General features: G+C 36.8%; 1 protein-coding gene across 1 annotated transcript in view; it reads left to right on the forward strand.

Moving 5' to 3' along the window:
* Positions 1 to 26,640, forward strand: part of LOC149798405 (uncharacterized) — a 106,092-nt gene that overhangs the window by 66,969 nt on the left and 12,483 nt on the right. Inside the window, exons 7-9 of the mRNA XM_089963605.1 lie at positions 24,695 to 24,818; positions 25,423 to 25,502; positions 25,935 to 26,083. Coding sequence (XP_089819731.1) covers positions 24,695 to 24,818; positions 25,423 to 25,502; positions 25,935 to 26,083 — 353 coding nt within the window. The remainder of the gene's footprint in view (positions 1 to 24,694; positions 24,819 to 25,422; positions 25,503 to 25,934; positions 26,084 to 26,640) is intronic.

Raw genomic sequence — 26,640 nt, forward strand, 5'->3', positions numbered from 1 at the left:
GGTAGTGAAATTCTCATATTTGCTATACAGATTCACTTCATATCAACAATTGTTCTACTGTTCCATCCAGTATTCCATCTGTGTGTTATGGAATTGGGAACTTATTTCAATTATTCATGTGTCTTTTGCCTTGACGAAATCCTGAGAAAATATGCGTTTCTATTATCTCGTTTTCTTTTGTATACGTTTTCTGTCAAGTTGACTGGTGTGACTTACGAAATGGTGGTGTTAAACAATAGGATGGACGAAGGGAAGTTTGAAAAGGGTTTTAAAGAAAGTTGACGTTTGCATAACCTCGGGACTATATCAGAATGTGGGAAACGCTATTCTTAAGTTTTTTTCTTCTGTATGGTAATGTTGGAGAAGAAGGTTCATTTCGTGGAGCGAATAGCAAAACAGAGAACAGATAGTTCGAAGAACGTAATTTTCTAAAACTCATTTGTAGCTTCATAATCGTCATCAACAAGATAATACGTATTCCTTATTTGCCCAAAATTATTCCATTGTAAAAGTATCGTAAGAAAAACTGCATAATGTCTGAGAAGCGTATCATGACTGTCTGTGACTGGCTGCATGTGTTTTCGTATCTGTATAAGAATGCTGGCATGGAGATTGAAAGGATTTTGTTGTTGTTGTTGTTGTGTTTAACGCCATTTTTCAACACATGATAGGCTATACATGGCGGCCAGTATTAATGGTGGAGGAAGAACCCGGGAAAACCCCAGAAAGAACCACCGACCCACGAGAAGCTACTGGCAAGCTTTCTCACATACCCACATTGGCTGAATCCGAGACTCGAACCGGCGCAGACAGAGGTGAGATGGCAGTGATCCGTAACGGAGAGCGCTTTAGACCACTCGGCCACTCGGGGCCCCGAGATTGAAAAGAAACATGAGTGCAGATATGTGTGTTTGAACGTAATGCTATCACAAGTTTTCTTAAAATTGTAATATTCTCATCAAAATATTTATTTCTCGTTAGGTTCTGTGGTACATTTTAGTATTTGATTGCGTATTTTTCACTAGTGTGATTTAGATTTAAACAGTCCAGTATTTCAATGATTGTTTCAGTCTTGATCTTCCAAAGAAACCTTTGAACACACTTGTAGTGTTGTTTTTCACCTACACGCTTTTCAATCGAGAGCGGAAACTTTTATCAATGTTTTGCCATTTTCCAAAGCCACTCTTTTATTTGTAGATTTGAACTCTTTGTTTAATTCAATATCAACGTAATATAACCATCGCAATTATTTGTGTTATTAACATCGAAACATTTGTAAATCCTTGTAGCAAAATGTTTATGAAACCATTCCGAGTGTAGCATACGAAATAATGTATTATTTATACACGTTTGCATGTGAAACATCTTGCAATAATGCTTTGAAAAGCTCTTGTAAAATGCGTTTGTTCATGTTTTGTTGTTTTGAGAAAGTTATCTGGCATCTTACTGTCTCAAATAAATTGCCGAAAAATACGTTCTAAATAAAAACAAATTATCATTGAAATTTGTATCTCTCTGTATGTATTGATTGTTTTAAATTAACGTGATGCTAAATCAGTGCAGTTTTAAATACCTCAAAGTATATTCGGGGCTTCATAACAATGAAACCATTCATGCATCCTTATTCAAATTGAAAGTGTCATACCATTATTTTTCAATAGTCGTTAAAACCCGTTTTGAAAGGGTTCTAAGATCTTTACACCTTTATTATTATGAATTAATTTGGAAATGGATAAATGGTCTGACCGGCGTCGTTACAGATAACTAGAACGTTTTACATATGAATTTTAAACACTGAATTATACATTGTAAATTAAGGAAACCTATGGTGAGACCATATTACCTTTGAAATGATCAAAATCAAAAATATTTCCCTGAAAGTGTATCACCAATATAGATTATATTTTGTTCAAACCATTCCTAATAGAACATTTGTACTTTGTTCAACTTATAAGTGCATTCATCCATAAATTTGTTTTCATAAGATCTTATGACCGATATATATTTTTCTCTATTAACATATGCCACGCCAATAAAACATCACGCTCGAAAACATATTTTGTTGGGTTTGGGTGTTTCTTATAATGGCATTACATTTTTATCTCCTAAAAGGAACAGTTATTTAATCTCACATATGTCATACTACAACAAATTGACAAATAATCTTTTGATAGAAGAGATATTCAAATCCATGATATTTTCAAAGCTAATATATATTTGTTAATGTAAATCGTTGCGAAGCCACCATTGGAAAATGTATTATGCATAACGACTCTTATATTAGTACTTTTTGCAATTTTGACTTTCATATAAAAGTGAAACGGAACTCATTTAATTCACCTATTACATTATCCAGAGGATTTGGTGAGGGGATGAACACACAATTAAGCTTTTGAATAATTAAAGTTTTCAGAACTGTTATTTTACAAATTGTTGTTGTGGAGCACTTTTTCTAGTGTTTAAACACTTTGTAATCCTTTCTATTTTATTTTCAACACTAATCTTTATCAATTTATCCAAATCCATCAAAACCTGGTGACATTGATGCAAATTCAGTCACGGACTGTGATTGTAACCTGTTATAAAATGTTTCTGCACTCTACGTTTTACTTCCTATCGTTACCTCCATTTTTTGGCAGTGTCAAGTGTCAGTCCTGAAAAAATATTGCAATGAAGTTTAATACGTCAAAAGAAGTTTCCAGAAATTCAAAGGAACCAGCAAGACTTAATGGGAGAATGGCCTGCAAACTGTAACAGTTGTATAGCATTTCACTTAGCTTGCTAACTTTTATAATTGTATTATTCTTTAATAGTACAGACACTATGTCTTCAATTAATAATGAGACATATTGGGATATTTGATCACCCTGTCTGCAAAGTTTGGAGCCTTCGAAAAATTCTGAAAGAAAACTATTTGGTAAAGCTGCAGATTGGATAATACAATTAAAGGTTTCAGCCACATGCCACATACTTGACCCTACATTAAAGAAATAAGAACTTTAAATTCTTGTTCAAAATCGATTAATAATATTGTACTCGAAAATTGTGATTCCTCTATAATGTGCATACATGATCGTTATATTTTCGCCAATATATCGTCCTTTTAAAATACTAAATTGATCGTTAGATATTGCTTTATTCAATACTGTCCTAATTCTTTAGGCAATACAACCTGATACTAATGTCTATAAAATATTAAAAACAGTAATTGGACTCCATTTCCTCGGATGCTTTGTTTGGTGTATCCTCCTTTGATTATGAGTTGTTTGAGAATAAGTCTACGTCTATATCTGTTAACTGTTTTTCGTCATTACAAAGATTATTATAATGCACTTTAACTTTCCTCAGAATTTTAAACTGACTCGTAATGTTTTCGTCTCCATCTTTAATTAAGTTGTAATTGTTTTATCAACATAGTTTATATTTTATAGATCACAAACGCTTCTAGTTGGTTTTGTGCCCTCGTCTAACCATTTTACTCTGGATATAAAAATACTTCCTCTGAGCTTGTCTTTTCGCACCATTAGTCATTCAACATATTATTATGTTATAATGTATTTGTATCCGTGCCTAAAACTGATTTGAGCTGAATGGTTTTGTTTACATCAATAAGTAATTCTGAGACAAAGAAAATATTCATTGTGAAGGCTTGAACATTTTCAATGGATTTAAAACTGAGATGTGCATTTTTGTTGTCTAATGAAAGACAACTATCGTGTAATCTGATATCGTTTATACTTTCGAATCAAGACATATACAGTGATTGCCTTTGTAAAAATTAGTACTAACGTTCCTTATTTATGCGTGCATTGTTGTTCATCGAGGAAATACTTGATTGCGTCTGTAAATTGGAAATTCGTTGATGTTATGTAGGCAGTAATACTCTCCATTAAGCTGGAATCGTCGAAGAAAGCAATTCCATATATATATTTACCATTAGCCGATTGCGCAAACTGAGTCAGAGGTAATCGATCGCAAGCAGATATGTTCCAGTACGTAGACTCTGTTTCCTCACACAATCACTCTTTTGTAAGTCTAAATTTAAATCAATCCGGAACCATTAGGAAGATAAACATGTAGCAGTTTACAATACCTATTAGTAGGTGAAAGTCAAAGGGGTCCTAAACTGATTTCTATACATAACACACAATGGAACTTCAATGCCATTAATCTGTGTATTTCTGTCTCTGATCGTACCTTTATCAAATTATCATTCATGATGCCAAGATCTAATCTTATTTGTTCCCACCGCGTTTATTCATTTTAGACTGAACTGTTTTTTGAAGTAATGTTTGACTATGATGGTTGTTTCAGTCACTCTCTCACGCAGGAAATCAGCTGTGTTTGATCAACTAAGATTGTAATGCTGTTTTTTCTGAGTTTATCGTGGTATAAACTGTCAGTTGCCGAATTACACAACACATAGCGCACGCTGTTGCTCCTCTGACCATAATTGCTGCTGTTGATATATCTATAAGTAATAGATATTCATGTTGATGTTGGGTTTTAATTTTAAACGTTTTGTATGCTTTTAGTCATCTTTTAATATTGTTCACAAAATTGATAAAGCGTTTACCTCAAGACAATAAGTACGATATTTTTTTTAACAAATACAAATAACGAGATTCGTTTTCTAAACTAACAGAATGACTAGTATGCTGCTGATTTATCTCTGCTTGTACATACAAAACCTCCAAATAATGTCATGTCAGTACCGAAAAGTATCATTTAATATGCGTAACGTTCATCAAACGTGTATGCAGCATGGCTATATCCATAGGTTTCAAACAATATATTAGATGCAAATTAGATTTAAAAATATCTAAGAACAATTTTGAGTTTTGAACATTTCCTTTAGTATTGGTTAAGTTTTGTCCTTAAACCACTTTTGTTCTTACATATTACCCTGTTATAATTCTTCCATTAAATGATATACTATGTATTCACATTTTTGCTGCGCGAAATTTAGTTTCGATTGTCTGTGCGTTTTCGTTATTTCGGCTTGAATTACATCAGTGCTACCTCTTAACGTGATATTCTTTTCAGCTATTTATTTTTTTTAAAAATGTATATGTATCTGCTGGAAACATTTGCTCCAAGTCAAAATGATTACGAAATGGTACATCTTTTTGCCTGTTTCGGAAATAAATAATGTTACCACACCAACACTACTGTTATATATATTAAGTTGGTGTTCACAATTTAAGCAAAGCTTTCATTTACAGTCATTTCGTTTTTATAGGATGTACGCATAGGCGACGTCCGACGGGTATATAGCATTGACGTACGTCAAGTACGTTTAGCATAGTGTATAGATTTTGTATTTGATTCTGTAACGCCGGTAGTCATTGAAGCTTAAGAACAAGGGTGGAGGTGTGATAAGTTATTCGTACCCTAAGAATTATCTGAGTAGCCGTGTTTTGATCCTTTTGACGTTTCTGTAGTAGAAACTAAGACACACCACATATAATTGAATTACAATATTCCAGCCTTCAAAGTACTAAGAAACACACGGGTGTTTTAGTGGCCTCAATCGAAAGAAAATTGCGATTGGAATTGATACGTCTGAGCTCCACATTTGTAGATTTTCGTGTGTTCCGTACAAGTTGTTGAAATGAGTGAGTAGTGTCGAGAGTGACATTTAGGTTTCGTATTGGCTATGTGAATATTATGCTGGTATTGCCGATACTAATTGTTTGAGAGAAAGAATGTGAATAAGAAAGTCAATCCGTGCCGACCAGAATAGTTTTAGTCATATGATCATTCATCTAGAGCTTGTTACATGTCATCCATGACCTCATATTGGAAATGCAGCTCCATACACATCGGATGGTAGCGTCAACATCTGTTTGGCATCCAGATTTTGATACTTGAGAGTCATCAGTTTACAATAGTGGAGAATAATATATGTCGATCTATTAAACTTGAGAGCACCTTAATTTATAGAATGAAGAAAATGGGATATATAAGAGAGACATGTGCAACACCAAAGTATTGATCAACTGGACTGGAATGTTCTCCTATTACGGACACAAAATCAAATACATGCTGGAGACAATGAAGTAAAATATTATGGTTTATTGTGTCAAATGCTGCAGACAAGTCAAGGATATTGACAACTGTACTATATCTACTACTCTAGGAAGAGCGAATTTCTTTGACAACTCTAGGAAAGGTAATTTCAGTACTATAGCGAGGCCATGTGAAGACTACATTTCTAAAAAAGACTATCGGAATTCAGATGAGAAACAAATTGGGATAGGACATCTTTTTTATTATTAGTGAATAAATGAGATGATGGACACAAGGGGGGAAGTTCTTTAAAATCGTTCTTGTTAAGCGTCGGTTTCTTCAATAGAGGCTTTACAATTGCAGTTTTGAAAACTGATGGGTGTTATCTGGATGAGAATTGATAACATCAGTTAGTGAAGACATTGAATCTAAGCACTCAGGCAGCAGTGCTGTCTGAGTCTCGTCGAGTTCACATGACCTTGAGGAGCTCTTCGTCACAATGATATTTGTACCAAATCCATAGAGATAGGTTTAGCTGCTGTTAAAAGTAGCCGTTGAAATTCTTTACACAACTATATGGTGACTACAAATAAATTGAGATCATGCTAGAAGGCTTTTCTCTAATCGATTGAACTTTGTAACGGAGGAACCTAGCAAACAGGTCTGCAAGATCAAAGCGATGAAAGGTCGTTGTAATTGTTGTACATGTATTCCACAACATTAGTTTGTTCTTATCCTAGGAAAGATCTTTGCAGCTGAAACATTAGGTGAATTTAGTACTATAGTGGGCTACATTTGCGGCATGAATTATGTTTGTGACATTCTTCTGAACTGCTTCATAGATCTGCTCATGATTAGTGAGTCTCGTTAGAAAGCAAAGTTCTTTCAGCCTTACGACGTTCTTAACATCTCTGGATCTAGATGAGTAAGATGATGTACACATGTGTAGCCATATAATCTGATTTCATATCCGGCAGTGCTATTAAGCATTTAAAAATTCTCATGTGTTCAAAATATTTGACATTAACACGGCATGAAAGTAATATACTGAGTCACCGCTTAGGACATGTTTATATAATTGGGGGAGATCCGAGATAATCATTCTATGAAAACGAATCGTAGAGCACACATAATTCACCTTATTATACTGCAGAATGCTAACGACCATATTATTCAAGAGACTGCATTAGTCTCAAGTATTGCCACCCTTCAAACGTACAAATACGTTGAATGTTTGAAGAACATTATTGTATTATATGTATATCAATGTTCTACAACCTGAAAGTCCCAGAATTTTACCGCTATTTCCTACAAGTATGTAAACAATAATACCCCTTTCGGATTTGTATTCATATAACAAAATTTAATATGCAAACGAAAACTAAACCCATCTGAATGTATTCATTGGATGCACGTTTTTTCTGTATTATAAGATCTATCCATGACATAGACGGATTTGTGATCTATTGTATGATCTTTTAAGAGGAATTATGCATGGTCAGTTAAATCTCTGATTATCTAACGACAGTACACGGGATGATTTTTGAACATTTATGTGCTCATCTTACGTATTCATAAAGTCCAAGGTCATAATATGAATGTTGTTTGACATATTTATCGATATGGATCTACTAAAATGGATAACTAGTTGAAACTCCGCTTTGTACCATGCATAATTGACTAAGCAATTCAATTATTTATACACGATAGCTTTTTAGACATCAGTAAATAATTCTGATAAACATACAGTTACTCATTTCGTTAATAATTTTGATTTGCAATGTTATAAGTTTGTGGCATATGATCATACGGCTTCAGCTGTGGTCACTGAGGTAAAGGAAAAAATATTGCTCCAATATAGACGGATATTGGTTGGATGCCTCTTTACAATGGCCACGGAAGTGATAATGGACGGACCAGGAAGTGTTAGCGTGGTGCAGAATATGATCATTATGACAAGAGAAAAAGAGAATACTTTCACGCATGCCAAGCCCATAGATTTTAGAGATTCGTGTAACAAAAGTGCAAATATTAAGCAAGATTCTAATATAAATAAGAAAATAGGTATCAAAGGGAAATAAAGAAAAATGCATATATTGTTTTATGTGTCTTGTCTATGGTTCAAAAATATAGTCGCCATGGGAGATATTTGTTCCTGTTGATTCTTTAACATAATTTCTCAATTAGCTAACAATACATTGTTAGTGATGTGAAAACAATTAAGTTTATTTTCTGCTCAGTATAATACAACCTGACAATCATCAGTTTTAAAGGGAGGTTAATATAATATCGCGGTAAACGACCACTTATGTCTGCTTTGGTTCAGAAAACTAACACCGTGAACAAAATGTGAAACATATATACTATCATTCTTTTCACATAACGTCTAAACTGGTGAATTTCAATACTAATTGTATGAACACAGGAACAAATGCAAAGGACAAAACAATTATAGTTATATCAATCATGCATCCAGGAGACAGCATATGCTCCTAAACAAGCTATTTTTGCATAGCTTGCAGTTTTGAGCAATAAATCAGGTGAGTCCAGTAGGTGCCTTGTTTAACGGACTTACTGTCATAGAAAATGGTAAAACGCATCATATGGTTTGTGTTTGAACTATGAACTACTTTTATATTTGTTAGGCTTTGAACCTATCAATGGATCTTCCATTACCAACAACTTCAAAAGACTGAGAATTTTTTTTCGGTTCGGGCTAGAAGCAAACGCGATCTTTTACATAGGCTGGAACTATCACTGACCACCCGCATCTGAGTAAAAGCAGTAATAACATTTAGAGTGATGGGACTATCTGAGAATATTTCGTCTTTCTAACCACCGTGGGTTGTAAATGGTGCTATCGCTATGCAGAAATGAACTAGCCGCTGCTCAGGTGGATAAACGATATAAGAAATCCTAATCAAATATATTTAAGATAAAGTGCATAAAAAGTCGTTTTTGCTGTCAGTTGTACGACGTCTTATCTTATTATGGTTACGCCTGGACTTTTATCGATACGAATATTATTTATTATAGTAATGGCACTTAAAGTGACGAGAGATGGCAACATTTTAGGTTAGTTGGTATAATTTGTGTGTAGAGGAATCATGCTAATAATTACATTCCTATCTCTTTCCCACTGGGTTAGTGTCAGTGGCAAATGCGATTTACGCTCATCAAACAGTATTTACGTCCGAGGCTTATGTTTGCCTTCAGTGATGGACTTATGCTAAGAATGACGATCCATACTGTAGCTCTGAAAGATAATATGGTCTGAAGAACATGATTATAACATCTTACCAGCATATCCGGCAGGAGCCTTCAACGTACTCGATCTCGTATCTTGACAAAATATGAAAAGGAGTTATATGATGTCCCATGACATTAATAATTGTTATGTTTTTTAATTTGTTCATAATTATGTATGATATATACTTGCATGTTTGACTTGACCTGGTCAAGTTCACTTTGTACCTGACTACTGACATTGATGGTGCCCTTACTTTGTAAACAAATAATACCTAGTTATTATGTCTCTATGAGTGTGGAATAAATATTATAATCATTATCAATAATGTAAACTTGTTTATTTGGGTCTGGGCCTATGATATTAAGATTCAATCAGAAAAGAACCTGTTGTACCTGATGTTTCCCATGTCCTTTATTGTATTTTCTTACGACATTGAATTTTCTAAAAATGAGCTTTGGACCTATATTCTGGCTCAACGTTTGCGACTTAGTGTTTTATATAATCTTGCTTACTTGACGACATTTTGAATTCTTGTATTTAACATCTGAGGCAGAATTAGTCTTGTTGTTGCGTTTAGTATTTCATTTGGGCGGATGTATTAGCTAAAATTATTATGCACTTAAAATACAAAGCGTGCATCAAAAATATTCTTATAGTGGAATAGTAATTGGGAATATAATGATTTCAGACAAGGACAATTTTGAATTATCATTGTCATACATGAAAAGACTTAGCACATAATCACAATTCAGGCCATTAGTACATTATCACGTTCGGGATGAAGGGCACGTCAATCACGTTCAATAATGGAACTTATTTGGAATACCGCTGGAATTCGTTTGAATATGTATACATTTGGAGTAATGATAAAACATTTATTACTAATTCAAAATATTGTAAGTTATTTTTAAATTTTAATTTATATCCCAGGCAAATATATTATTTGGTAAATTTTACAAACGTTGCTGGTTTTCGTCTTTTATGTTACTTAGTTTAAGACAATAGAGTGATAATACAATCGCAATAATGGTACTATTTGCAGACCGGAAAGATGTCATGGCCTTTGGGATGCTGTCATTTACACATACAGTCTCAAGTGGTGTATGGTACGAATTAATGCAGGTTTCATCGGTCGTATATATTCAAAATTGTGTGTCTTTGAGCCCACTTTCTCTCATAATGTAGTCCTGCTTTCTAAATACTTACCAGTTACAGCTTTGGTTGCAGTTTCGCTCTAAAGAGGGTAATCTTCTGGGCATTTTTCGCTGTCAGATCCGGCCATCACTTTAAATATCAATAGAAGATATCTCTCTTAAAACCGTCTTAACCAATGTAAGTAATATACTTGAGATAATTGATTACAGATTGTCAGGACTTTTTGTCCCATCTTAATAATATTGTTTGTTCTTTCTCTAAGTGTAGACTCCGGGACTCTGTAAAAACCAGAAGCTCGATATACCGATAGATGATCTAAGGAGTTTGGCTTTGCCATAAGAAGTCTGTATTAATTCTTTACCGTCGGACAGTAATGAAATACTGTTATTTAGAATACATTCCCAAAGGAACCCATTGACATATATTATTGGTAGGGGACATTCCATATAGCTTTATTTCTTTTGTATTTCATTGTTTTAAAGTCAATTCTCATCCCATAGTAAAAATATACACAATTAATATTTAAGCCTAATGAATATGCAAGTGTTAAATTTACTAAACATTTACAACTAATATTAGCTCACTATTATCTCAATAATAAAATTGTGGTATTTTTATTTCCAAAAACATGGCAACCAAGAATTAAAATAGCAATGCTTTCAATAAGCGTTATGTTTTTTTTTTTCGAATTATGATCCTTACTTTCTTTTGTAATTTTTTTTTCTTCTCGCAAGACCGAGTGATGCTATGGCTGTCTTGTGACTCTGATACACCATCGGCATTAAATGTCCAGCAGACGACCAGTTTACATCACTGGGGAAAATTATTTGTCTTGTTTGAGTGGTGGAGAATTTTGTTTCCCAGAAATGATTGGAGTGTTTAAGGAAAAAGGAGTTGTTGTAGCGTGCAAGCCGATATTCACTTTCGGACATAAAACTGTCGTTGTTTTTGTCCAGTATTTGGAGGATAAACAAATTTTGTATGCAAATGCTCTGAGTTTAATTTGTAAATCTGTATCTAGCTTTAATATGAACGAAATGTAATTGCAATTTAAACAAAAAAAACAGATGAAAAATAAACTAAGAAGCGTCAGGTTCAAAAAGCGGGATATGAATATGAAAATGCAAATGTATGTGCAGAAAAGAAGAAAGGGAAACGGAAATGTGACAAATATAAATACAATACAAAAAAAAAGAAAGAGGGATGGAAATAGAAATACAGAGAGAAAGAGAAAAGGTAGAAAGGGAAATACAATTTAGATTAAACGAATTAGAACTGGCAAGCAGAACGCAATTCTCTCACAAATGTTGAGGTTTTGATCTTACAAAAAGGTACTAGATGAGTATCCTCATTAAAGATATGTAGATCAATATTTTCCTGAAGTAAATAAATTTCTGAAAATGAAAATTTGAATTGGCCAAGAGAGCAGTTGTCTTTGTTACTACAAAGTGTACTTATTGGCAAAGTTTGTCAAGTTTATACTTCACTGTCAATAGAAGCATAGAGAGTATATAAACGGTATACGAGATGGTACCTGAGGCATATCAACAGAGGTGACGCAATGGCACAAAAGAAAATACCAACCCATGTCTAGTTTGCTAGTGGAAATGAACAACTCTTTGATAGGCGATGTGCATCTACAAAGGTTGATAACGATTACGACAACTTTAAACAACTCGCAATCGGCCTTGTCGATCATGGACAACATCGTGTTGAAGAAAGAACAAATCAGCCTGATGTATATGACTTGGCATTTGGACATTTATCACGTGAATCTTTTATCGGCACTGGCAAGTAAATTTGCCACTGCACTTGTTTGAGCAACCATGTTAGAGTAATCCCATGAGTGACCTTCGTTTTACTGGCCAGAATTTCCAAGGCGGTTTCGCCTTTCTAATACTTACTCGGACTGTAGAATATTTTGGATAATGTCCAGCTTTTTGTATCCATTGTTTATTCAGAATGTCTACTTTTAATGAGAGCCACCGCACGCAGAGCCTCCGAGTGAAATTTTGCTTTCATGCTTTCTTTGATGATCCATCTTGCGATTCGTTCTCCAGAACCTGGTCGCGCAATGGCATTTACGTCACGAATGCGGTCGACAACAGCGTGTTGATGTGCAAGGATATCGTTTGTCGCCTTGTAATCAACGTCATGTGGATAACATCCAGCATCATATGGATTCACAGGGGCTTCACCAGGCTTTGGATGATTGTTACGGGGCCGACACAAAAACACTAGCGTCATGTATTTGACTCAACGATACGCATATGTCCATAAAGTGATCCATGACAACTGTAACATGCTGGTGATACTTTGTGGCATTGAAGCGTATGACTTTGGAAATATGCAATGCACGTGGTGTCCAGCGACCGCAGTGGAGATGAGTTTCGTGATATGTTTGCGCGGTTCACAACTAATACGTATAGTTTTCTCACCATTGATTTGACTGGAACGTGCAGGGGTAAATATCGTGAGGGCTAACACATCAATTTAACAATATAAATCAATCAAATAAAAGTTCTGCCAGTGATGTCATAGAAGAGTATGAGAAGCAACGTTTGTAAAGTTACTCATTAAATGTAGGAACTGATTCGTAATGTCATAAAAGGCAAAAATAAAACGTCAATGATAAGACTGCATAAGAAGATGTCACAACAGGCTTTGAACAAACATTGTCACCCTTGATTGAACCCACAAAGAACATTGTCAAACGTGCAAAGAATATTTAGAAGGCTACAAGAGCAAGGGCGGAATAAGTGGCATAGTTAGCGGGACAGAAGAAAAACTGTGTCGTCCAGTATGACTGCTGATGACTATAAGTCTGTCAAACTCAACGAGAGAAAGCGCAGGGATTATCAAACACTTACTAGCGCATACTGAGGTAAAAGAAGAGGAGGCTGATCAAAAGACACGATTCAAATATAAGTCAAAGTTAACACATGCTGAAATATTTAACGAGATTGGCCGTCAAGAAATCGACAAAACTCTTCTAGCATTGGCAGATAATTTTCAATACGATTGGACAAACTATGTAAGGCTATGTTATAAGGTTCGTCATAAACAGACAGCAACTGAAAATTAGGCTAAATGTGTATATTAGAAAAGGATTAACAAGGATAGGGCAGCAGGTGATGAGTGAAATGAATTTGAACGTAAAGTGAAACAATAACAAGAACGTCAAGCTTGGAGTATAGAAAATCAGGAAGAACAACCTGCACCTCAGTCTGGCACAACCAAAAGCAAACAGAATGGATAGATGAATATGTACAAAGGTTGGCAATGAGGCAGTTACCAAAATAGTCACCCTCAAAGCCAGTAGAAGGCCCAGATGGACAGCATGACCCTAACGACATTGCGGATGGATAGGAAACACGTTTTGGTTCCCTTCGTGCTTGCAACAACGCACCAGAAGTCATTTATGAAGCTATATCGATTTGCCTGCGACTGTCACCAGTGGCTTCATAGACAGAAATGCACATTACGCGCTGATGCATGAATGTTTGAAGATATCCATGATTCATATAACGAAAGAAGTTCCTTCACCGATTATGAGTTCTGAAACAATTGAGGATGTGTGTATTGTACATGAAATATATGCTGCGTTACAACAGTTTGTTGTAAATACAGTCCAGAGCGTTACCCCGATGATTACTATCTGATCAGTGCATGTAGAGTTTAGTGTGACCTATTCTGTACCTGTTACCGCTTGTGAACTATGCACACTTGAGATCACACTACCTTCACTGCCAGTTTATTATAATTGGTCTAATACTTCATTGGTGTTTTCAGCAGATTATGGTGCCTCCAGGAATACAATCGAATGTCCTACCGACGCATACAACATAGAATTGATTAATGAAGAAATTCGAATAGGAATTACATTAATAACCGACAAAGACTCAACAATTTATATAAGTGCCAATGAAGCTGCATTCAGTTCTATCATTGCAATAGAATCTCAAACGTATGTGGTTGACATTGAACGTTGTCACTAAGATCGGTTATAGGTTGGCCTCGCAACATTTCAGATGGTAAACACTGTTTTCCGTGGGATATCATATCGTGCCGGACATTGTGAGGATTACCTCAAAAATGCAAATTAATTTTAACTTGTGACTAATGTAGTGGTAGTTATGAAGGCAGGTCTGAAACGACAGGTGTAGTTGTTCACGTTTATATTCTGCTTGGGTTTTCACCAGCTGTGTAACCAGGTGATTTTATTACGTCCTCATCACCTGTATATGTTCCATTTCATAATGATCGGGTTACACATATTTGTTTGACTCTTGTGGTTCAAAACGGGCACGTTCTTGATTGGCGCCGTTCAACATTGACGATACAACGATACATTAGACATGGACACGACATTTAATATTAGAATGAGAGTCATACGTGAACATAATAGATGTGTACGTGATATTAGCGCAAGTAAACCGATTATTGGACATATCATGAAGCTGGCCTCAAAGATGTTGTTCGTGGATTGTGTACTGGCGAAACCAAACGTGATCAAGGCTCTGGCCTCGCATTATGCACTAAATGCTACACAAGTAGCATTGAGAGTCGTTGATAGCATCAAAATGGATGCTGTGGATCGGATGAAACAACTGGAATCGAATTCGGGTCAATCGATTCGAGATCGACTACGACAATTAGTGACTCGAGCGCCACCAAAAGTTCCAGTTACACTACCATCGCCATAAAGTATGCACCTGCGATTGGTAAAGTCTTTAATTAAGCCGCTTAGCAACGATTGTTTGATTATGTAATTGTAAATCTGGCAGTGGGAAGTTGATTACTGTTGTGGACTGCAATGTTGTCGTGCAAAAGGTATTAGACGGAACTAACAATGTATACGTAGAACCTAAAGTTTAAACATGGCATACGTTAAAGATATATTTGATCCAGAATTTGACAATGGGCGCATCTGTGTTAGTGGATTCAAGTAAAAAAAGATTTTCAGTATCACTCATATCAGCCAGAGACCCCAATCAACTAAAAATAGAATTGTAAACACAGTACACATCTAAATTCTTCTTTCCATTCTTGGCATTCTTGGAAATGGAGGAGGAACTTGATGAGTATGATAATGCTGATTACCCAGCTAATGATTAAGTTGGATTTGTCAACAATGGTATCAGAGCATTCTTTAACAGTGTACGTTATTCCATCGAAGGAAAATAAATCGAATCCATTATCAACAATTATTGGACTTGCCAGATACAGTGATGATTACATGAGAACAAGTGGACCAACGATGATGTTTGTTAGAGGTGCAAATAATAATGCAGATCATAGACCGTAAACATTAGCTCATGCTAATCGTGCTTCTATTGAGCAAAACCGTGTTCCTCACACTGCTGTAGTCCTTAGTCCTAACCCGAAATTTCATCTTGGATTTGGACAGCGTCGATCACAACGTTTTGACGATTCGTTGAAGTTTTCGTGTGCAGTTCTCCTCATTAATATAGTTGGGATTTCTAGAGGTATTCACAAGGTTTTGTTTTAAATTAAACATACAGTCACCTTATTTCGCAAGAACAACACAGCAATGCAATTTGGTGTACAAGAGGTGCTGCTGGTTAAGTTGAGAAGTCTACACTTTACTTTGTGGATACCTCTGTTATCTCTACAGAATAACGTTTGTTATCTTTTATACAGCAGGGAACCAGGTCAAATCTATCGTTTCTCTCGCAAACCACAGACGCACATCGACCAACCCCTATTGCGGGACAGTTTACTTGGCAAATAAGTGCCGAACATGGCCTTACTGCACCAAAACATGTGTTCGTGGTGTTTTAAAATGTAAATCGGGATAATGATCAAATACAGTGTAAGCTGATACATGACACCTTAGGAGTAATTGAGATTTCTTTGCTGTTAAATGGCCACCAAGAACATATTGCACGTGCATACCTGATTTATTACTTTCCAGATGAATAATTGAAGTTGTTCAGGAAATCTGTTGTTGACATGCATTTAATGCATGTGTTGCTCCCACTGGTGCTAATTTACAGATGTTATGCTGTGATACTTTCGGACAAGACTTTGTTACTGCGGAATGCTGGTGGATGAATGACGGTCATCGATGCGATTGTGGAAAATATATAAAATTCATAATTAAAAATGATACGTATTTAAATAATGCACTATCACGAAGTGATGGTCGGCCTTAGTGAAAAGCAGCAAGGGAAAATAATAAAACGCAATGACATAATTATGGCATCACAATGAATCTTTCTCCAGCAAAATTAATTGGACATGTCTCCATGTGGTAGACCTAAACACAGCAAGTTCATCTTAATTCTACCAAGCAAAACAATACCTCGTTGACATTAAAATTATTCAAATCAGAGGCGACACAAATGCAAAAGACCGGTGGAATAATTACATCCTCTGCAAAAGCAGTTGTCAGAACCGCTTATGGGATGGCGCTAAAAAGCGGTTTGAGGCGAAGCCTCTCGAGGTCTTATAAAAAAGAAAGAGGCCTTTGATTACCGGGAACAAGTCGCCGAATACTATAGGGAAGAGTTGTTTGATTGTCCGGTCCATTGACCAATGATAATTTTTTTCGCGATGGCTAAATTAGTCAAATATTTTCGTGATGTCTGTATGCGAATTGAACTTGCATCGATGGTGCCACCCAAACATGACACCGGTATTGTCAACCTGGATTTGACAAGAATACCTAACAGTCATTGGATCCCATACGTGGTGACACCTCAACATTGATTCTATGTAGACTACTATGGACTTGCTCCACAAGCTGCAGTTGATAATTATTTAACCAGACACGGAACACAGTTAATGGTTTTTATTCTCGACGAAACCAGCACAAATACGGTTGGATGGTCCCATCTGCGACCGTAGTGCTGTTGAAGCGTTAAGTGCATAGAAGCGTTCGCTATCTCCGCATGCATTTATTGATTTCACATTAAAGTACTTCTAATATTAAAGAAATATCCATTAAAAGCTACTGACGTTATTCATCTCGACGAAACAAAACTGATGTGGATCTGAACAAGTTTGCCACGAAAGCGAATTGGAGTGAGTTTACTGGTCGTGTTGTTGTTGGTGTTATCCAGGTGAGGTTGTGATTTTTGAAGATCAAACTGGTAAATTACAAATGTCTAATGTTGACTTTCAAGATAGTATTGTCAAGCTCAAAGGCAACTTTGTGATTAAGAACCTGGCTGAGCTCACTGACAACAGTGTAATCAAATATTATGGTGTGTCAGTTGCGTTTATCAAAGACCATGTGTATACATATTATATTGCAAGAAGACAATAGGTGCATGAAAAAATAGTTCGTGTGCCCGCACCAGCACTTCTCGTAAGTTCACAGGGCAGAATTATGGTAATGATAATCAAAGAAGGAGAATAATTCACTGCCGCATCGATCTTAGCAAATGGTCCGCTTTTTTGTTATACCGGTAGTGGCTTTTATAGACTTAAATGTCCCATTTTAAAGGTGCCTGAGTCTGGATCATACTTGTTTATCTTAGCTGGAAGTAAGGGTATTATGGTCGAATGCGAATGTTAGTTTATGATGAGCATGACATTGTTTTTAGTTCTATACTAACAACATCAAGTACGAGAAATAGACAAGATGACGAATTTTACAAATATTCAGTAGGAATATCGTTAGTAGCTGGAAATGAAATTCAGTTCGAATGACTAAATTTGTATTCGAACGGCAACTTAGACGTCTTTGCCGTTTGTGTTTAAGATTAGATTTTATCGTTATATATAAGTAATGTATTTTGACTGTGGCGATGAGCTTGATGAATTTACCGACTTTGTCGATTAATATCTGCTTCAAAGTGGCATTACAAAACCCTCGTGTAAGCTTTCATAATATTTTGTTAAGGGTCAAGTAGAAGTCATCCTTTGGAACCATCCTGATATGCTACAACCAAATCGAGGTCAACTTGGAATCATCGCACAGGCAAACGCCCAAACGATGACTGTCATAACCAAATGCAAAAACACTTCGGAATTGTTTCTATAACGGTGAAGTAGTATTCACCGATGTATCCACCTCCGTTAAGCACACTAACGAATATTGTACACCAACATAGAATTAATTTAGAAAAGAAATATATCTTTCAAGCAAAGTCGATCTTGTGTGTAAATGGTACAGGCGTAATCGGTGTGCTTTTAAAGGGGCGCTAAACCCAAAAAACACATAATTGCTTTTAATTTAAATATTCCCGAGTCAGATGTTTTCTATATTTATCTGACAGTTTTACCATTGAAACGGGTCCCGATAATTGGCTAGAAAGTACGTATGCATATTACGCAATGATAAAATGAGTCATAACAGGTTCTGCCAGCTGTGTAGTTGAACTACGCAATTATATTATTAATAGAAGAACTATGATGGATCCTCAATGTTACCGACTTGAACAAAAATTCGAACCGGAGCAAGAACGGCTAGATAAAATTACTATGAGAACCGCGTTGATCATAAATTACAACGCGGTGGCTTGGTCGTAAATTATATCTAAAGTTACCTTAGTTAGGTAGGCCCACAATACTACCCTCAGTTACAGGCAAAGGTCAAGCACACGATACAAATTAAATATGGATAACAATTCATACATACATACATACATACATACATACATACATACATACATACATACATAAATACATACATACATACATACATACATACATACATACATACATACATACATACATACATACGTACGTACGTACGTACATACATACATACATACATACATACATACATACATACATACATAAATACATACATACATACGTACGTACATATATACATACATACATACATACATACATACATACATACATACATACATACATACATACATACATACATGCGAGTGTGTTGTTCGTCCATCGAGTCGACGAGGACCACTCTAGCCATCCGAGGGTTGGAGGGACAAGTTCGTTTCTATGCGTGCGCAGGTGGCTGATGAGCCTAATCCTTGCACAGAATGTTTGCTTGGATAAGGGACAAGGGATGAGTGGGACATCTCCAGGAGGGTTGATGGCACGCACTTTCCTGGCTTGCCTCTTCAGCTTTGCAGGTGCTGTTCTGTTAGATTCGCACAACTTGGAGCCTTTGCTCACGGAGGAACGCCAAGTGACTAGATCGCTTGATGTTTGCTCCCAGGAATCAATAGTTATGTTGAACTCTTTCAATGCAGCTTTCATGCTGTCATTGAAGAGTTTCTTCTGACTTCTGTGGGATCACTGTCCTTTCTGTAGCTCGCCATAGAAGTGTCTTCTAGGCAGCCGGTGGTCTGGCATGCGCACAACACGCTCCGCCTAGCGTAGCTGGGACTGCATCAGGATGGTGTGGATGCTGGGTAGACCTGTTTGGGCGAGTACTTCAGTGTCTGGAACCTTGTCCTGCCACGGGATGTTGAGGATTGTCCTGAGACTTGTGGTGTGAAAGTGGTTCAGCTTCCTGGCGTGGCATTCATACACCGTCCATGTTTCGCATGCGTAAAGTAGTGTGGGAACACAACTGCCCTGTAGACCTTTAGTTTGGTTTGGATGCTGATGCCTTTTATATTCCAGACGTAAGCATAAAGTCAACGGAATGTGGCCCTGGCTCTGGCAATGCAGAGGTTCACTTCGTCGTCAATAGTGACGCTCTGTGACAGTGTGTTGCATTGGTAGGTGAAGCGGCGCACTATGTTGAGTTTTTGGCCTTGACGGTGATGTTGGGCTCAAAATAGGGCCTTCCAGGGGCCGGCTAATGCAGGTCTTCAGTCTTCTTGGTACTGATTGTGCGACCGATGCATGTACAGGAGTTGGAGAACTTGTCAACGCTGCGTTGCAGGTCGGCTCCTGAGCCAGTGTTGATCAGCAAATAAGAATTCACTGATGATGTCTGTCATAAACCTTGGTTTTCGCTTGAATCCTCCTGGAGTTGAACAGTTTTCCATCTGTATGGTACCTGATGCCGACTCCGACATATCCGTCTCTGAAAGCATTAGTCAACATGGCGAATAACATTAGACTGAACAGTGACGGTGCCAAAACTAAACCCTGCTTGAATCCACCATTGGTTACTGGGAATGGCTCAGATCTCTCTCCATTGTCCTGGACTCGTGCCTGCATGCCGTCGTGGAAATACTGCACCACGGATATAAATTTTCTCGGGCAACAAGTACTTGGCCATTACATTCAACAAGCCTCCTCTGCTGACAGTATCGAAGGCCTTTGGCATGTCGACGTAGATGGAGAAGAGGTTGGCGTTTTGCTATTGACATTTGTTTTGTAGCTGCCTCGCACCAAACACCATGTCGATAGCCCCACGTTCTTGTAGGAATCCACACTGGCTTTCTGGCAGGAGTCCCTGGTAAGGGAGCGTAGTGAGGCGGTTCAGTAGAATTCTGGGAAATATCTTTCCTGCGATTGAGAGCAAGGATAAACCCCAGTGGTTGTCGCAGCCCTGGCGATTCCCTCTGCGCTTATACAGGTGGATTATGGAAGCGTCTTTGAATTCCTGGAGATAATCTCTTCCTGTCACATCAGTAAAAAATTTTGGTGGAGCCTTTCTATCAGGACTGTGCCGCCTTTCGTGTAGACGTCAGCTAGGATGGAGTCTGAACCAGGTGCTTTGCCACTGGAGAGCTGACGTAGTCGACGATATGCCAGTGTTTGTAGCGAGGGTGCATTGATGACGTCCGTTTTCGGGTAGGGAGGCGGAAAACTCTATTGGTGATCAGCAGTTCATGCTCAGCGCAAGTCTGGAGCAAAAGGAGACCGTTGATTTTACAATGACCCAGTCCGTATTTTCCTAGCACTTCATCCCAGACCACGTGATCACAGCCTACTCTCGCATTGAAGTCGCCAAGAATGACGAGGTTATCAGCCATTGGAACGTATGCAATGACGGAGTGAAGATCCTCATAGAACGTGACCTTCACTTTATCCGGGTTGGTCAAGGTTGGAGCGTAGCGTAGCATCTGATAATGGTAAGGTGCTTTCTTAAAGACAGGAGGGGGAGTTTCATGGTCATATGTCTGTCGTTTACTCCCTTGGGAGGTCCAGCCAATTTGCCAATCAGTGATGTCTTCACTGCAAAGACGACACCAGCCTCGTGGCGCTCATCACTTATTCGGCCTCTCTAAGTGTATCAGGAGCCACTTTCACAGTGTTCTCCTTCTGTAAGCCGGGTCTCGCTCAAGGCAGCAATGTCCACGTTGTATCTGGTGATTTCCTTTCCTATTAGGGCGGTTCTCCTCCGGTGTCTTTCTGCGACGTCTCTGTCCAGTAAGGTGCGAACATTCATTGCGTCAAGTGTGAGATGAACAATCCTCATTTACTTCTTTGTATTTCGATCACTGAATTAGGGTCCTCACCAGCCGCAGTAAGCTGGTTAGAGAGGTTTGGAGTGGGCAATGTTTAGGGCACGTTTTCTAGCCCTTTCCTCATGCCAAGGAGGTGAGCAGTGCATTCCTCAAGAGGGCTGCTCAGTCGATCATGGGGCTCGCGGACTCCACTGCTGATCCGTGTCAGTGGTGAACGACCCTAATGGCCTGATCCTCCTGCCAGTGTACGCACACCTGCCGCTTCCTCGATTACCTGTCGCCACAGGACTTTAGTGGGTGATGAAATGGTGTTGGGTGGATGACATGAGTGATTTGCGCGGTGACTTTGTTTTAAGTGAGGAAGAGTTGCGCAGTTCGTCGACCTCACTTTCTCGCCCAAGACCATCTATGTCCAGCAGCATGACAAAGTCGAGACGGCCGGAGACGGAGTTGGGTGCAGGGGATGACCAGGACGTCCGACGTGTCTCATCGAGCTCTTAGCGCTCCACGGCGTTTTGCTAGGAATCCCCTTTCTGCCCGTAGATCATCTAGTGGTTTCCCGCGCAGGCTGCCGAATCCAGTCTTCACATGCTAGCTAGACAAAGCCTAACTCACCGGGGTTTGAGAACCGTTTGCTATACTCAGCCTGATTTAGCCGGCCAGTCGAGGCCGTTTTCCGGGATGTGGCCGCTTCGCATGCCACAGCTTCGTGATGCCACAGGTGAGAGCTGAGTGCCAAGTGGGGACCAAAGGTGGGCGAGCTACCCCCGAAGGAGTACGACTGCTTCCCCCAACCAGAGGTGCTACCCCTCCCTGGACGCCCCATACACCTTCCCGGAAATAAATACGTACATATATACATGCATGCATACATACATACATACATACGTACATACATACATACATACATACGTACATACATACATACATACATATATACGTACATACATACATACATACATACATACATACATACATACATACATACATACATACATACATACATACATACATGCATGCATCAATTGATTTAAATTAGCATAATCAATTCGCACCCAGCAGTGTAAGTATAGTATTGTGTAAAACGTATACATGGAAATCAGAGGTCAGTAAAAGAGGAGAGGACTAGAAAGAAACAAAGAGTATGACGGAGTTTGAGGGTGTTAAATATATTCATATTTCAGTAAAAAAATAAAAATAATAAGCGATGTATTTCAAGTAAAATGGAACAAACAAAAAATCATGGGTCTAGAAAGAAATGAATAAGAACCTGCCACATACTATATAGAGCAAAGAAATTGTAAATATTAGACCCGTTATCGTAATAGTCACCCCAACTCGTTTAATCACGGTTTTGCAAAGTGTATTAGACTCACCATGATGACTAGGAAATTAAATTTGCTGTTGGAATATTACACTGGACCCAAAATATCAAAACAAAACACCACTGCAAAAGCAAAATAAAAATAAGGCAAAATGGAATATGAAATGGGAGGGTGTAATATATTTATTTTGCAATATATTTATTTACGAATATAGAACATTAACTAACATTTTATCTTTGTATAGTCCTTGAAATCTTATGTCATTTATTAAAGTTATCAAAACAAATCTAAATAGGATATGTAAACAAGCACGTAGAAAATTAAGGGCTACCATGTAGATACAGCAAGAAAAGCAAAGACAAATTTGACAAGACAAACATGTATAACTGGATAGGTAGAAAAAACTTTAGATTTTAGGCTAGCTTTTAAAGAGAGAGAGAGAGAGATATGTCTATATTACCATTATCTTGTCTACATGAGAAACTTCGAGGCTGCCCTTGACTTTAACTACAAGATGGAAATGATAGAAAGTTGATAGTACATTGGGTGAAATTAAAGATCAACAAATGAGAATAAACTGCAGGTAGTTGCGTAATTAAAGAATGAAGTAGATATCAACTCAAAATCAAGCTGCTGATATGTGCACTCTGGCGCGATTTCAAAGTATATCCGAAATCTTTTCGGTCCAAAGGTTTCGAGTTTTGAGGTGTTTCACTCTGTAATGTCTATGTGTTTGAAATGTAAGCAGAAGGTATTTTGACTGCTTTGTTAATTATTCAATATTAGACAAATAATGTCTGTATTATTTTGTTTGTTTAATTCCCTTTACATACGTTGCGCATTACAGATAGTAATTCATTTTGTTAGCAAATAATATAAACCTACGTCGATCAGTAGTCTATGCTATTGAAGTATCCGTATGCGAAACATTATATGTTTGGTTATGATACATCTCGAAATATTTCCGCTTTAATTGTTATGATGGTTATGCGGCTGATATTTATCATCATCATCATCATCATCATCATCATCATCATCATCATCATCGCAGTAAAGCATCACCAAATATCACAACCATCACTGTCTCCACCATCATCATAATCATCATTATTATCATCATCTATGCGGTTTCAATAACATGCCATACTAAACAAATAGTTAATGTGCAAAACAAAGCATGAAAATACAGACTGAAACTCCCTTATGGAATCTTGTATGGTAGCAATGTAAGTCTGACATCTTGATTTATGTTCCAGCTTTGATAGCAAATTAAAGTTATTCTTTAGTATCACAGATTCCCATGATTTTAAATCAAATCCAGTTTTTCTTGTAAACGTAAAAATCTAGTTTTACTAGTAGCTAAATATCATTGAAGTTATTATGCGTTGCCTACAAAATACTGTTATTATGAATAGTTAACTCATCCAGCTATGCATCGTGCTAGTTACAGGCAAGGTTCAACATGCTGATGCTGAAATTCAGACCAAACTCAAATGTTTTTTCAACTCAACAGTACAAAATATCCCGTTAATAGAGGTCTCATGGAACGATTTAGCTGAGTTTAATCTTTTCAATACCTATAATATAACGAGAGAACAATATGCCGTTTTGAGGATGAAATTCATGCATTTTAGATTCTTCTCAGAAGGTACCACAAGCTGAAATCGAAACTGGTATCCTTGGAGGAGCATTTGGTGGTGCTGTTGCTGTCGTGGTCTTAATTGTGGTCATAGTGATAATTATAATCCAAAGAAGACGGTTAGTGTTTTAACTGAACATTACATTATTTTAAAAGAGTCATTATTCAACAATATATTTCCAACAAACAAGAAATGAGCGATGTGTTCTTTTTTTACGCCTTTTCTCTACTCCGTAGCGTAATAGCAGTAAATTAAAAACCCAAAATAGAATGTGTTATTTTTTCAAAGTAATACTATCTTCGATTAGGGCTATCTTATTTACAGTTTAGAGTCTAATCATTCTCAGATCCAACGAATATATTGCATTCAAAATATTTTTAAAATGAGATCCTGTAGAAATTGTGTCCTTGTAATGTTTTTCGTTATACAAATTTTGCTTCATGCTGCTACTGTCTTCAACTGGACATGGCAGATGCGTCCATTCCAATATATCTATATCTATATCTATCTATCTATCTATCTATATATATATATATATATATATATATATATATATATATATATATATATATATATATATATATATATATATATATATATATATATATATATATATATATATATGTGTGTGTGTGTGTGTGTGTGTGTGTGTGTGTGTGTGTTTGTTTGTGTGTGTGTGTTTGTGATAGCTAATAAAGTTCGTTCTCTTTTAATTATTCTAGGAACATGGATCCAAATTTGACAGACGTGCAAACAATCGAAAGAGATGCCTATTACGTTAATTTAGCCGTTCATCGCACAGGTAACATTCGTCGTTTTTGTTATCATACCGCTTTATATCTTCTTTTGTACTATCTAGGTTGAAGAAGCTTAGAGATTTCTCATTGTGTATCTATAGCCTTAAATGATCATATCATCAATCGATTCATTTCATATAATAGCACTCAGTTCAAATCGTCACCTTTATTCACAAACTAATGCAAATCTCTCACAAGTTTGTAACAATTCTAAAGAAGTTACAAGAAACTGACATAAAAACAAATATCTCTGTTGACTGCCACATTAAGCTGTGAACTAATTTAGACAAAAATCAGTCCTTTACATATTTAAACTAGAAGATAAATTGTTTGTTACATGCAATGAACTGATATATACAGAGTAAAGTGATAGCATCACATTTCTCTTTGAAAATCAGACAATGCCTCTTTCATTTAACCAAAGTTGTATTACCCAGATACGATCTCCAAGAATAATGTCAGCGAAGAAGGAACAAATGCATATTATAATATTGAGGAATCAAATCTACCGAGAGGAGTGGCGATTCACGAGACGGGCAGCTGTAGTCAGCAACAAGAAGCTGATATCATGAATAATGATTATGAGGTATTTTATGCTATATTATTATCTACATGAATCATAGTTCTTAAAAACTCAAATATATATATCTTGTAAATAGCCACACTATTCATAGATACCAAAGCGAATTCTATTTGTTCTTTAGTATCAATGATATATACTACTATTTAAAGATGTTTAGCCATGGTTATAGAACGTCAATCATATTTCACAGGCACAGCTCCAATTAGCTGTATAATTTAAAGAAATATACACATCTTTGTTGACCATATTACATTATGTAACTTTACATCAGATGAAAATAAACTTATAAAACGTTCTAAGTATCATTGCTGTAATTTACAGATTGAGTAGTGTCCATGTTTGTTTGAGCCTACCCAAAAAATACAAAAGCGAAAAAACACCAAAAATAAGATAACGGAAAGAAAAAGTATACGTATTTATCTTGCATCTAGATAACTAAAAGAATGCCCTCAAAATGCTTAATATACAACAGCTTTCGAGTGCTAGGACCTTATTTTATAACGTGTGTAAAGGTTTGATTGTACTTAAAATAAAAACAGTAAGAGCAGAAATCAAGTAAT

Source organism: Sinohyriopsis cumingii, chromosome 6, assembly GCF_028554795.1.
Source record: "Sinohyriopsis cumingii isolate HCF-2022 chromosome 6, ASM2855479v2, whole genome shotgun sequence".
NCBI lineage: Eukaryota > Metazoa > Mollusca > Bivalvia > Unionida > Unionidae > Sinohyriopsis > Sinohyriopsis cumingii.